The sequence below is a fragment of the Lactuca serriola genome, chromosome 6 (assembly GCF_051521515.1).
Source record: "Lactuca serriola cultivar US96UC23 chromosome 6, Lser_US96UC23_V15, whole genome shotgun sequence".
Taxonomy (NCBI): Eukaryota; Viridiplantae; Streptophyta; class Magnoliopsida; order Asterales; family Asteraceae; genus Lactuca; species Lactuca serriola.
The window spans coordinates 111,351,336-111,363,645 of NC_136413.1; the positions used below are offsets into that span (position 1 = coordinate 111,351,336).

At 39.3% G+C, this 12,310-nt stretch overlaps 1 protein-coding gene across 1 annotated transcript; it reads right to left on the reverse strand.

The window, feature by feature from the left end:
* Positions 1–10,700: 10,700 nt before the first annotated feature.
* On the reverse strand, positions 10,701–11,222 carry LOC145060066 (uncharacterized). Its single transcript, XM_079007795.1, has one exon. The coding sequence runs from the start codon at positions 11,220–11,222 to the stop codon at positions 10,701–10,703; it is 522 nt and encodes a 173-aa protein (XP_078863921.1).
* Between the last annotated feature and the right edge of the window lie 1,088 nt (positions 11,223–12,310).

Sequence of the window (12,310 nt, forward strand, 5' to 3'; positions counted from 1 at the left end):
CCCAAAACCCAGAAAACACAGAATATAATTAAAAAAAAACATCTCGTATATGTTTCCCGACTCGACTCGTCGAGTCCAGGCACGACTCGGCGAGTCGCGCGAACTGCACGAGTCAGTCGGCGGGTCGATGGAAATTGAACCATGAAACCTGGAAATTTCGTCAAGGGTTTTGTCTAGGCACTTACTATTAAGGTACTAAGGCCAGAATACGCAGTCAAAACAACATAATTCATAAAAAATCAAAACCCTAGAAATTTACTACTTTTCAAAAATGGGTTTTTCATGCAATTGCTACCATAGATGGCCTTATAATCACGTTCTTAACAGAAAACAAGAAGAAATTTGTTACCTTTTGAGATTGAACTTGAGAAATTTGAAGAAAACTTGAAGAACAAAGATGAATGCTTGAGAGAAAGTTTAGAGAGAGGCGCCCGACGAGTGTGTATGTGAAAAACTGATTCTTAGGGTTAAAACCCTAGTTACCGGTTGTAAAAGTAATTTCGAAATTTTTTTTTTTCTGTAAATAATACCGACTTGTCGAGTCGTGGTCAGACTCAGCGAGTCTGGTCGCGAAGTCAAACTTTTTCATAATTTTCAAAATTTTGTTATTTATTTAAAATCATTTCACCCCACACTTAACCTATGCACACTCTCAGGTAGACATGTCCGATGATTTGGAAGATTAAAATTCTAAAAACGAGGGAAAAATAAAAAAAAAAAACTAAAAAGTAAAAGAAAGCAAACTCTATATAACGGGTTGCCTCCCGCCAAGAGCTTCTTTTTAAGGAGTCATTAGCTAGACTTCTTCCCATCTACGTTTCGTCATCTCCGAGCACCGGGAACGCACGCCTAACTTTTTGTGATTTGTACTTGGTCTTGTAAGCGTGAATCTTCTTCTTGTAAGCCCTTTTCAATGCATCTCTTTTCCTTTTCACAACCTCATCCTCAGCTGCTTGGGCTTCCCTTTTTCTCTTTTTCTTCTTTATCCCATTGTTTTTCACCTTCTCTTGCACCTCCTTCTCTTTGAATTTAATTACTTCACATTTCATGATGGTTCGTGCTTTAGGTTTAGTAGCGAATGGTTGATCAGCTTCCACCCCCCTTTCCTTTGTCTCTTCATCCCTTCCAGTGCTCAACCCATCTTCAAACGGAATTGTATCAAGACATGCTACATCGGCATATTGAACTTTCCATCCCTTTTCCTCTTTCTGTTGTTTGTTCTTCTAAAGAATCATGAATAATATCTAAATTCGAGGTATGTGAAGAACTAGTAACAAGCAGATTTAAGTCGGCCAAGTCTTTGTCCAATTCGACTGAACTCGTCGAGTCCATTAAAGTGACTCAGCGAGTCTGATCGGGTTTCATTACTTCTTGGGTGTTTTCTGAGTTGGCTCCTTCCAGTAGCTTTTGTAACTCTTCCAAGTCCTTGTTAACATCCACATCTTCTTCAGAGTGTATCAAAAACTTGCTCGGATCATCTTTTAGCAAAAGTTCAAGCTCTCTTTGTAATATCTCATCATCCAATTGGATAATTGAGATTTCTTCATTCTTTTCCTCTTCTTTCTTGGCTTCTAGAACAGCTTTAAACATTATAGATTCATCACCCACCCTCAATGTCAATGTAGACTCACATATATCAATCAAAGCACACGCGGTGTTCAAGAATGATCTCCCCAAAATAATTGGAATTTCGGGGTCTTCTTTCATATCAACTACCACGAAGTCTACTGGGAAAATAAAGTTGTCAAATTTTATTAGGAGATCCTCACAAACGCCTTGTGGATGAATTATCGTCTTGTCCGCCAAATGGATCTTCATATTCACCGGCCTTGGTTCTGGTAAATTCAACTTCTTAAAGAATGACAAAGGCATCAAATTGATGCTTGCCCCCGAATCGGCTAATGCTCGGGTGAAAACTTCATTACCAAATTGGCACGGAATCACCATATTTCCCGGATCACCCTTCTTTTCAGGTAGCTCACTCATCAATATTTCCGCAACTTCAGCCAAACCTTTCCTAGCAGCAAAAAGGCCCTTAAGCAAGTTGAAGTACTTAGGAGTTTGTAGCATTGTTTCCACAAACGGTACATTAACTTGTAAGGCTTTAACATGCATCATGAAGGTTCTGTATGCTTCTACTTTTTCTGCAGGCATGGCTTTGATTGGGTATGGCAGAGGGGGATTATAAGGCTTCAAAGAACTGACAGGTTTCTCATTTACGCATGGACTCGTCGAGTCCATTGGAGTGACTCGGCGAGTCGGATCGGGTTTTGCTGGGTCCGATTCTTTTACCTTTTCTGCCTTCTTCTTGGAGATTGATAGTGCTTCTGTAACTGTTTCTTCACTGCTGGAGGTTATTACACTTACATTCTCCATTCTTGGATTGGGTTCGGTGTTGCTCGAAAGTTGACCCGGTCTTCTATCATTCACTTGATGTGCAAGCTGCCCCAGCTGTTTCTCAATGTTGAGAATCGATGCTTGCTGATTCCTAAGCATGTTTCTGGTCTCGTGTATGGCAGCATCGTGATCATTGTGTCTTTTTTCGGACGCGGCTATGAATCTAGTGAATAACTCTTCTAAATCGGCTTTCTTTTCTACCGGTTCTTCCTTTTGGTATAGTCCCCTTTCCTTCTGCTTGTATTTCTCCTCCTTTGCCTTCTTATACTCCTCGTATGGTAGCCAATCCTTCATAGGTTTCCGCCAATTTTCATCATATCGATCACCACTTGAATAAAAGACTTGAGCTTTCTTATTTCCATTCTCGTCCAAATCACAATCCTTTGTGAGATGGGGCCTTCCGCAGTTTTTGCATCCTACCCTAATAGCGTGGATTGCTTGATCCATTTTTGTCATTCTTCGATCTAGACTATCAAGCTTTGCTATCACCGCCGCCATGCTATCATTTTCCGCGTTTACTACCCCTCGAATTACTTCGTTTCTCGGATTGTGGTATTCTCTAGAGTGCGTAGAGAATTCTTCAATTAATTCTTTAATTACCGGGGTCGCCTTCTTTGTGAGCGGGCCTTGAGAATCAAGTAATTGCCTTGTGGTGACATTGACTCCATCATAGAAAATGGAGACCTCTTGTTGGCTATTAAGGTCATGGTGTGGGTAATTTCTAAGTAGGCTCTTGTACCTTTACCAAGCTTCATAAAGAGATTCTCCGGGTTGTTGTTCGAAGTTGGCAATGGCTTTCTTTAGCTTGGCTATCTTGGAGGGCGGGCAGAAATGGTCTATGAACTCTTCTTTCATTTTGGCCCATGTGGTGACCGATCCGGGAGGAAGTGACTTTAACCAATCTTTTGCAGCTCCTTCAAATGTGACAGGAGGCATGCGAAGAAGCTGGGTCTCGCGTGGAACATTCGGGACATTGAAGTAATCGGCCACATCATTCACTTTGTCCAAGTGCTTGTAAGCGTCTTCATGATCCTTCCCGTAAAAAGGAATCTCCTTGAGTTGGGCGAGAATATGGCCTTTCAGTTCGAAAGTTGTGGTTGCAGGAATTGAGGGTTGCACAAGTCCCGGCCCGGTGTCATCACGCATCCTTTTCTTCCATTCCCCCATGGGGACTTCATCAATGTTAGCCATTGTGATAGCTAACCCTTCTTTGGAATCGGTTTCGTGCTCGTAAGTATGCTCTTCTTCTTCCTCTGTCTCGTACTCGATATCTTCTTGAATTGGTTCTTCAATTGTCAACGAGGCACTGAATACTCCTAATTTGTTGCTCTTCTTCTTGCTGAAAATGAATTTTATGTTTTTGAGTGGTGAGTTCTTTGAAGATGTGGTTTCTCCAACGGCTTTTCCTTTGCTTCTTCTTAATGCGGATTCCGGGTCTTCCAAAGGAGGGACCAGAGGTGTATCAGATCCTCGGGTCATGAAACAACTGTAAACAAACAAAACAAAAGAAACAAAACGCGTAAAAAGAACAAAAACGGAATAAAAAAATTAAAGCTGAAACAGCGATGTACTCGCCGAGTTGGCACGAATGCACTCAGCGAGTTCAAAGCAAAAACTGAAAAAAAATTTCTAGTTATCCTAAAACCAGAATTTTATTTAAACTAATTGTACTTACTAAATTACTTTGTAAATAACTTTGTAAATAACTTTGTGTAAGATAAATCCCACACAAAGGATCGATTAAACTAGAATTTAATACTAATTTTAGAACCACTCCCCAGCAACGGCGCCAAAAACTTGATGTGTGCAAACTCACTTAGTTTTAAATCTACTTTTAATTATCAAATAACACACAAAAGGTAGTGAACCTATCAATTGTGGTATAGCTAAATAAGCAGGGAATCGAACACAGGGAACGACAAATTAAACTAAAAACTAATTTAATCTAAGTTAATTAAGAAGTAGGGGTTTTTCTCTAGTTTTACAAGACTAGAAACTTACTAACTATTACTAATTTAAGACTAGAAAGTAACGACTTAACTAGATTCAATAATTGGAAAGGAACTTCTGTTTAGTTCAACTTGGTTAACTCTATGGTTGATTTCAAGGTAATGGTGCAATGGATTAATTCTTTCGTTGGTTATCGATTCAAGTGATTAGATTCGTATTCACTACCCTAATCCTTAGCAAATAAACTAACTTAAATAGTGGCCAATTGTCTAATTTAATTCAATTCACTAGATTAATTATTCGGGTTAAGTTAGACTTGCAATAGTTAACTAATTTATTCTTTTAATTAACTTCTTGTTTGATGGTCATCTTACAAGCTTGCACATGAATTTACTCAATTTTCTTATTAATTCTAGTTTCATATTCATTAATCCTAGACATATAGCATAGTGATCACATAGCATATGAGGTCAATAATCAATAGATGTTCATGCTAATCAATTATCTTCCTATTAACAGAAAATTAATTATTATTCACACACAAGGTTCTTTAGCAAGCTAAAATAACAAAAATTCACCAACTTGGAATTAATCCTACCAATCAATCAAACCATATTGTCAACTTTGTATTCCCAAACAGAAGTCTAAAGGTTTTAGCTCATAATTAAAGTAAATAACAGCAAACAAACAAAGTCAAGTTGCTTAATCATGATGATAAAACAAAAGAATAAGTGGAATGATGAAATTTTGCCTTAATTACTCTCCGGAATTGAATTCTAGCTTCCTTCGTCGTCTTCTAGGGTTTTTCTGGCTTCTCAATCGTAGCAAAATACTTCTGAATCGTCCCAGAACTCTCCTCAATCGATCTGCAGAATTATCTTTAAATATACGAATCGACTCGTCGAGTCAAGTGGTGACTCGTCGAGTCCCTCTCACATTCCCCGTATTGTGATAACTCTCTGGGATCCCGAGTCATTATCTTCTCGATTCTTCGATTGGACTCGCCAAGTAGCCAATCTGACTCGCCGAGTAGATGACATTTTTAGTGTTTCTCTTCTTTTTTCCATTCTCGATCTTCTAACTATTTCTCCCGCTTCCTTTCGCTTCCGAGCTTCATCTTTGGACTGAAAAACATAATTTAACACTTTTGAGTACCTTTTGTCCATAATATGCAATAATTAAGCTAATAAATGAATAAAAATGTATACTTAATTTGAACTAATTATGCACATATCACCCGTTGTTTGAACTTCCAGCCCCTTGGCCGTTGACTCCTCCATTGTTCCCTTGGTGAATTTGTGCCATAGCCGCGGTGACTGCAGCGGATACCGCTTCCTGAAAAGCAACAGAGTTGAACTCAGGCGGGTTTGGCTCAGGGTTTCTGCGGGTTGGTCGTCGAGGCATCTTTCTGCCATGGAACGGAAAGATGTTGAGTGTCTGTGCTTTTTGTGAGATTGTGATCCTATAAACTAGGTGTGGCACAAACTTAAGTAATTTCACAAATTAGCACACAATCATGGATATGTAACACATAGCAGATTAAAACGTCACAGTAAACATATAAAAGTCTTCATTAATATTATCCGCACTTTGATACATGAAAACTTTGCTCGAAAGAGCATACATAAACGATACTAGTTCGGCAGCATAACGGCTCTATGAGTAGTGTAATCACTTAAACATAGATTTGATGGTACATAGCATAGATCATAGTACTAGTAAGATAAGTCTATTCCTAACACTCTATGGAGCTATGACAGTAGCGAGATCATATGCCGAAGTGTTGAGCTAACAACTGAGCCATCTCACTCATTTCTCCAATGACCTCATCCCTCTCATGCTTAGCTCGCACTACGCGTGCTTCCATGGCAAATAGTTGTCGCCGTAGGGCGGCAATCTCAGCTTTGGGGGAGGGATTCTCCCTTGTGGGATTCACTGGTGGGGCGGGGTGGTCCTGTTGCGCCTCGCTGACAGGTGGTGTGGCGAAGTCCTCGCCTAAGTCTTGTCCTTCCTCCATGTCATCATCAGCCTCATCGAACTCGTAGTCAGTGTCCGTGTACTCGTCAGGCCCAATGTCATGTGCTCCCCTTTGATCTCCTTCAGGCTCATCTTCAATCATCCTGTGAGCCACTAAGACCTGATGAAACAGAATGCCCTGCTGCTCCCCTTCCATAGCGACTGAGAGGAGGTATACGAATAAACTATCATTACTCCTAGGATGCTACAATTATTGTATAGATTGAGCTGATGTTCTCTTCTTGGTGATAAAGGGGATATGTTTTTAGCTTCCCTAGCCATCACGATTTCCTCGGGACATGTGATAGTTGTGCCTTGGAGGAAATGTTGTTGATCAGGCTACATCAACTCCTTGATACGACTATGAATGGTCCTGGCTTAACCGAGATGCTAGCATTATCTTGCTTGGTTCGGTATTATGTTCTTTTTCCTAATTCACACAAGCAAAGATGTTTTATCATTGTGTTTTACTTATTTTGTTCAGAGTTGTGTTAGTCCCTCTTTTTGGTTTATAGTTGCATATCAATGTGTGGTTAGATATGCTAGTTCACTGTAAACAAAGTTCTGATACTAACCTGTCACACCCCCGAACCAGACGGCGGAACGTCCGAGGGCTCTTGTGACTTAAATTAAATACCATCACAATGAATATACATGAATCTTAACATAAATCATCACCATGCATTAAAATAATACAACTGATATTGTTTACATCCAGTACGTTGTTTTGAACATTTCGAATTCATAAAATAGATTATCTGATAGATATAATAAGCAAAACACCCAGACGTTACTTGGTACTTATTCTTCGGTTTACCTGTTACCTGAGAATACAAGTTAATTTGAAAAACGTCAACATCTGAAATGTTGGTGAGTTCATAAGCAATGTTGTGATAAAATGATTTGTTTGAGTTTGTAAAACCCAAAAAATCCGATATTCTCTGAAAAGATCATTGTTTATAAAATAAAAGTGTGAAGATCCGTAAATATATATTTGTTGATTTTCAAAACATGTATAAATGTTGAACTTTAGTGTTAATCGCGCAAGTGAAGATGTTGAACTTCCTAGGAAAACCCGATGTTTTCTCAATACATAAATTACAGTGAGTTCTCAATTGTTATACCGTCACGACGAATGATGTTGATTACTCGGGTGGCGTTGGATTAATTTAGGTTTGTGAGTTGTTATAACCACGCATTAAAAAATGACTTGTTTATAACTACAGATTTCGAACGATCCTTAAAGGCATCGCCGGTTACTACTCACTTAATCCACAACCATGATTACTCTTGATTAACGTCCTGAATTTGTTTATCTTGATTACTCGTAAGCCTAACAAACAAGGAAAAGGGGGAGTACGAAGTCCCGTTATTTCAGTGAGTTATTTTAGGCTGTCGGGGATGCGAAAGGCACGTTGGCGCAATTCGCACTTGACTTCTTGACCTCATTAGCAACACTAACGGGCCACTAGGTCCCAATAGCACATTAGAACCGTTGAAGTCCTTGTACATGAAATCGGGTCATAGGAGGCCTAATAGCACATAAGCATATTCCCTTTGGGCCCAAAGATCATGTTAATGCGCTAGCAAGGCCCAACAAGCATGATTTGAAACTTCCAAGCCGAAAGTTTTTAAATTGGCTCATCGTAGTTATCGCGTATTTATTTAGGTGGTTTGGTTTAGCGCTTGTTGTTTTGTATTGATTCGAGACCGAATCACTTCGTTTGTAACGATATTTGTTGTTGAAAGTGTATTTGTTTTCCGTTGTGTTGGAAGTCGTGGATCTTGTATTTTGTATTAATGAATTAATTTGTTTAAAGGTGGAATTTGACCTTTTCACTACCCTTCTTTTATAAAAATAACACTTTTGGTCCTATAATATAAAAGAATTTCATTTTTAGTTCCTTAAAACATTTTCTTGATACTTTTGTATCATAAACTTGTTGAAAAGATAGTTCTAACCCAAAATTTATTTTGTTGGCAGCTTCAGCCCTTCGAAAATGGTGTTTCTCGGTTAGAACCCTATTTTTCTTAACTTTTACAGTTTTGGCCCAAAATCTAAAAACTTTGCATTTTCGGTCCTTTTTCACAGTGAAAAGCATTTTTGACCCTTAAAATATTTTGTTATGCTAATTAACCCCTGTTTTACAGAAAGTTTCATTTCAGCCCCTTAAATTTATCATTTTTCGCATTTTGAAGCTTACTGGGCCGAAAAGCCCAAAATTAGTCCATTAAGCTAAAAATTTACATTTTAAGTCCCTTGAAAATTCTATTATTCAGAAAAATGATTATAGAAACTGTTTTTGACCCTTTTGGCCCTCAAGAAACCGTGACTCGTCGATTTGTAACCCAAGTTTTTTTTATTTTTGACAATTTAAGCCCTTGGTTTTATGTTAGAATATGTTCATCATAACCTTATAAGCTATCATTCTTGACTTGTTAGCTGTAAAATTGCTTAGATTATGTTTGTTTCCTTTCTCATGTCATAAATCTTGGGTTTACACCCCTTTTGTTAACATATTCATCACAAAAACACAAGAAATCACACACGTACATGCATAAAATCACACATAGCATACACATACACATAGATCTACACATTTTCTTGTATTCTCCCGCATAAAACTCATGAAAACCAAAAAGAAAGGGGTATGAAGCTCACCTTGAGTTGTGGTTTCGGTTTTGAAGAAGATTGGGAGAAGTTTGGTCTTATTTTCGGCCCTAGCAAGTTTCTTGGATGGATCTCGAACTTAGTGGGTTCTAAGATGCAAGATCATGAATTTGAATGGATTAAGAGATGATTTTTTGATGAAAAGAAGTGAGTTAAAGCATGGATCAAACATCAACGTACCTTAGATTTGTGATATTAAGAAGAGATTTCTTTGTAGCCCTTGTGAGTCTCGAAATTTTTGAGGGAGACTGTAAGGATGTTCTAGTGAGAGTTTGAGAGAATGAAGATAAATTTTGTGAGTGTGTGTGTGTGTTCGGCCGAGAGAAGAAGGGAGGGGAAGAGAGAGACCTTGATGAGATGTTTGCTTGGAAGTATGAATTGCATGCATGGAGACCCAACAAATAAAAATGAGGTGGCATAAAAGTCAACTCTCCTTTCTTCATGCTTTGAGGTTGGGCCGAGAATTAGAGAAAGAGAAGGAAATTTTTGGGCCTTTGGTGTTTAATCCATATTATGGCTTAATTAGATGATTTTTGGCCCAAAAAAATTCAAGATATGATTTTTATGGCTCATTAGGGCTAATTCGGTTAGTTATGGCCCAATGAGGTCCATTAAAGTATTTTATTTCATTCTAGGCCCAATATGGGCCAAAATATTAAAATAAATAGAAGTGGGTCCTATTAGAGCCCATTTAAGAGTTCTAAGTCCAAGATAGTCAAATTGGAAGCTTATTGGCCCATTGGGTCCTATAAGGAAATCCTAGTCCAGAATGGACTTAAACCGGAATTTCTAGGGTTTCCAATTCTTTGTTGACTATTTGCAGTGCTTGTATGAAATTTTTGATTGAAGTTTGTTGTTATTGAATAAACATCTTACATGCTTTCACATTGTTGGTTCACATTTGTTATCATTGTTCCATGTTTACAAGGCATCGAATTTCCTAGTTGTGACAGAAAACTACACCTTTTTGAGTCAGGGTGGTAAGGGGTTTTTTGCAGTACTGCAGAAGTTCTGTATGAATCTGCGGTAATAGCCAACAAGGCCTAGGAATTGGCGAATTTTGGTCGGCGTCTTCGGTGTTGACCAATTTTTGATTGCCTTGATTTTGGAAGGTTCAACATGGATTACCTCTTCACTAACCACGTGACCTAGGAAGTCCACCTTCCTAATCCAAAACTCACACTTCGTGAACTTTGCGTAAAGTTTTTCTGCTCGTAGTGTCTCCAAGACTTGTCTCAGGTGTTGACCATGTTCTTCTTTACTCATTGAATAAATGAGTATGTAATCTATGAATACAATCCCAAATTTTTCTAGGAACGAACGACTTACCCGATTCATTAAGTCCATGAACACAGCGGGTGCATTGGTTAGCCCGAAAGGCATCACTACAAATTCGTAGTAACCGTATCTTGTTTGGAAAGTCGTCTTAGGAATATAACCTTCTAGGTCTCGTAGCTGGTGATATCCCGATCTCAGATCGATCTTTGAAAAGTAATTTTCTCCCTGGAGTTGATCGAACAAATTGTCTATTCGTGGCAAGGGATACCGGTTTTGTTTAGCTCTCGGTAGTCGATGCACATTCGAACGATCCGTCTTTCTTCTTCACGAATAAAAATCATGCTCCCCAAGGTGAGAAGCTTGGTCTGATGAATCCTTTGCTGAGCAATTAGTTTAGTTGACTGGATAATTCTTGCATCTTTGTCGGGGCTAAACGATACGATGCTTTGGCTATAGAGACGGCTCTAGGATTTAAGTTGATTCTGAATTTGGCTTGTCTTGTAGGAGGTACTCCTGGTAGATCTTCGGGAAAGACATTGGGAAAATCACAAACATCAGGCACGCTCTTAATGTCTTCTACTCCTCGCTTTACATCCACAACGTGTGACAAGAATGCATGGTATTCCTTGCATAAATATTTTTGACCATTGATGCAAGAGATGATATGAAGATTTGTACTGGGTTTATCACCATAAATAACAAGATTTTCTCCATTTGGCAGATTAAGGCGAACGGCCTTTTCGTAACATAAAATGTGCGCTCGATGAGAACTCAGCCATCCCATGCCTATGATAACGTCGGAACTTTTTATTGAAACCGACATGAGGTTGATTGGAAACGAATTTTTGTTTAGTGCGAGCGTACAATTTAAGTATATTTCTTTAGCGCCTTCTGTCTTTCTGTTAGCCATTTCTACTATGAATGTTTCGCTTAAGGACTGGGGTGTTTGCTTGAGTAGATTCTTAAAATTGTGACTTACGAATATCGTCTCCGCTCCACTATCAAATAGAATGCATGTATAAGAGTTATCGAGGAAAAACGTACCCGTAACCACCGTGGGATCAAAAATGGCTTCCTCTTGGCCCATTGCGAATACTCGGCCTCTTCCACTAGCATTCCCATTGTTCGCTTTCGAACAGTTCCTTCGGAAGTGCCCCGTTGCTCCACACTCATAACAAGTACGACCTACTCCAACATTTACGCCTGAAGCAGCCGGTTGAGTTGGTTCCTTGTAAAAGCGGACAATGTGTCCCTTCTTGTTGCACTTAGTGTAATACATTTCATGGCAGGGTCCGTGGTGATGAAAATTGCATCTATTGCACTTCGGCAGGTTGCCGATGTACGAATTTGTTTGTGTGGGGGTGGTAGGAACAGTAACAACGTAAGCTGTCACTAATTGTTGCCTCTTGGGGTTCTCTTGCGTGGCCTGCCACTTTCTCTTGTTCAAGGGTTTCCTTCGGTCCTCTACCTTCTTCGGTGGCTTAGAAACAAGTGTAATAGTACCCTGCTTAACACCATAATCAATGAATCGTTGAGCCAAGCGTTTCGCGCTGTCAAACGTGATTGGGTTAGAAGGCAGAACATGCCCTTGAATCTGGGATGACAATCCCCAAATGTACCTCTCCACCTTCTTTTGTTCCGGGTTTACCATACCTGGGCACAAGGCTGACAAATCACTGAACCTGCTCGTGTAAGTGGCTACGTACGATCCAATAATCCTTAGGTTCCATAACTCCTGCTCTAACTTTTGGATTTTTCCCCTCGGGCAGTATTCTTCCAGCATCAAGATTTTGAGATCTTCCCAGCTCATGGCATTATCAACTAGGACAGATAGGACTTTCACATGGCCCTTCCACCAGGTGAGGGCTTGATCAGAGAAAGTGCAAACAGCGAAATTAACTTTTCTTGTTTTCGGGCATGCACAGATATCGAAGACCATTTCGGTCTTCTCGAACCATTACATAAGTGCAGTGACTCCTCCTACCCCGTTGAAAGTCT